At 39.1% G+C, this 2,102-nt stretch overlaps 1 protein-coding gene across 1 annotated transcript in view; it reads right to left on the reverse strand.

The window, feature by feature from the left end:
- Positions 1-2,102, reverse strand: part of DSE (dermatan sulfate epimerase) — a 35,051-nt gene that overhangs the window by 7,978 nt on the left and 24,971 nt on the right. Inside the window, exon 3 of the mRNA XM_026045663.1 lies at positions 1,718-1,971. Within this exon, the coding sequence (XP_025901448.1) occupies positions 1,718-1,971 (254 nt within the window). The remainder of the gene's footprint in view (positions 1-1,717; positions 1,972-2,102) is intronic.

Raw genomic sequence — 2,102 nt, forward strand, 5'->3', positions numbered from 1 at the left:
CTTTCCTTAATAAAGTTGCTCTAAATTTAAATTGACTGGATTTTCAGTTGGAAACATACAATCTGGAAGTTGGAGCTTATTTTCATTTAAAATATCAGTATTATTTAAAAATTGCTCAAATCTTACTGAATTTGTAATTTTGCAGGAAAAAAAAACTTGTTGAATCAAATATTAATTTATCTGTAGTGTTACCACTGTTTATTACTTATCATCCGTATACTCATGAAAAACAAGAGTTATCCCCCATGCTACCAGCTTTCTGTAACAACAGAAGAACAGCAAAGAATGGAATTATGAGAAATTTAGGAAAACTCACTGAATAAGCTTGATCTTAAGATTCTAATCTGTKAAGAGCAAGCCAGGAGGAAAGGGCATACTCTGCATATAAACCGTTATTACTGTTCAGCATACACAGATGAGTGAATAGGTTTGCTATGAAAAATAAGTAAGAAAAAGATGATGCCCAAACATAGCAGGTTCCACAAGTTTTGTTCAAAATCCTTCAGTCATCTCAGAACTCCCACTATATGCCTTTGTATAGTAGAGTTGAACATTTTGGTAGCACCATTGAACTCCGGAAACTACATTTTCCTTGCCTTKCACCATGTTTCCTAGACAAGGCAAATCTTTCCTAGATTTGCCTTGCACCATGTAAGTAGATTAATTTGTTTTCAAAAGACTTTTAACACACATCAGGAGAGTACAGCTTATATTAAATAATGACTGAATAAAATACTGCTGATGCATTCTTGCAAGCAAGAGTGGGCTCCGTGGCTTCTGTCTCTTAGTTGGGTTTAGAGCTAGAATTTCTTATCTGCTCTTTCTCCCTGATTCTGAGTCCTACATTTTCTTTCACAGGGTAGAGCAGAGGAGAGCAGTAAAATAGGAGGAGAGGGACAGGCCCTGGGCAGAAAAGAACATGGCACTTGGTGAGGGTGTTCTTCTGGTAAATGGGAACAAAGAATGTCAGCTCCCACGCAAAGAACAAGGTTGCTGGTGGCATGGATATGTCTTGGATGAATATTCTGGGGAGCAATAATTCAAAGAAAGGTAAAACCCTGCTCAAGTCTAAAAAATGAGATACATGAAAGGAAGGGTTTGGAGCCAYAGTTGTTTAGCAGATAATCCTTGTAGCTATCTCAGGAAGTCAAGACACAAGTCTTGGACTTACCTTTTGGTAGATCCAAATAATCTATCCTGTTGTGCCCTGCCCAGTGTGCAGGCTGTTTCTGATCCCTAGCGTTCTCTGTGTGTTGTGTTAGGAGACTAAATGTATCACCCTAAGGGAGCAAAGATGCTAGAATGAACCTTTTATTACTTTACTCTGACAGAGCTGTATGTAAATCTGAATTAGGCACATTATAYATATGGATATTTTTAATGTTTACAAACAGTGAATTAAGGATTCCGGGAAGAGATAACTCGCTTCATACAGACACATACCTACACAAACATACTATAGCTTTTATGACTGTCCACAAGTAGATCATGTTTTTCTAAGCAGCACAGGAGCAAAGCCAATGCAGCTGTGCTTGCTGCACACAGTGCAGCATAGCTTTTCAGATGGCTGCATCAGATGCTGATGCAGCACAAGATTAATGCAGAAAGCATAGAAAAAATCATATGTATCAGTTCCTGAGCCTTACTGCATAAATGACTGATTCAGTCATTTCTAAAGTCACACTTTAGAAAAATCTCGCTATGGATTAGCACCTACCTTGGTTCATCAGGATCAGGCTCCCAGCCAGCAGGGCCACGCAATTGGTTGGCTGGTGGTTATGGAGGTACTGGAAGCCCCATCCACGCCTGTACGATGTTTCGTACATGTACCCAGAGGCATTGGCAATCACCTCGAGAAATCTTTCCTGTTGAGTCTTGCTGAGATAGCTGTACAAGAAGTCATAAGCAGTGGCAAAGCCAACTAAGGAGTGAGCAAGAGGAACCTCATCCCACGGAGCGTCCTTCACTAGCCTGTCAAAAAAGAAACGTGTCAGTTAATTGAGCTCCTCTTTCTTTCTTTCTTTCTTTCTTTCTTTCTTTCTTTCTTTCTTTCTTTCTTTCTTTCTTTCTTTCTTTCTTTCTTTCTTTCTTTCTTTCTTTCT

This window comes from Nothoprocta perdicaria, unplaced genomic scaffold (assembly GCF_003342845.1).
Source record: "Nothoprocta perdicaria isolate Ctin4 unplaced genomic scaffold, notPer1 scaffold_409, whole genome shotgun sequence".
NCBI classification, from domain to species: domain Eukaryota; kingdom Metazoa; phylum Chordata; class Aves; order Tinamiformes; family Tinamidae; genus Nothoprocta; species Nothoprocta perdicaria.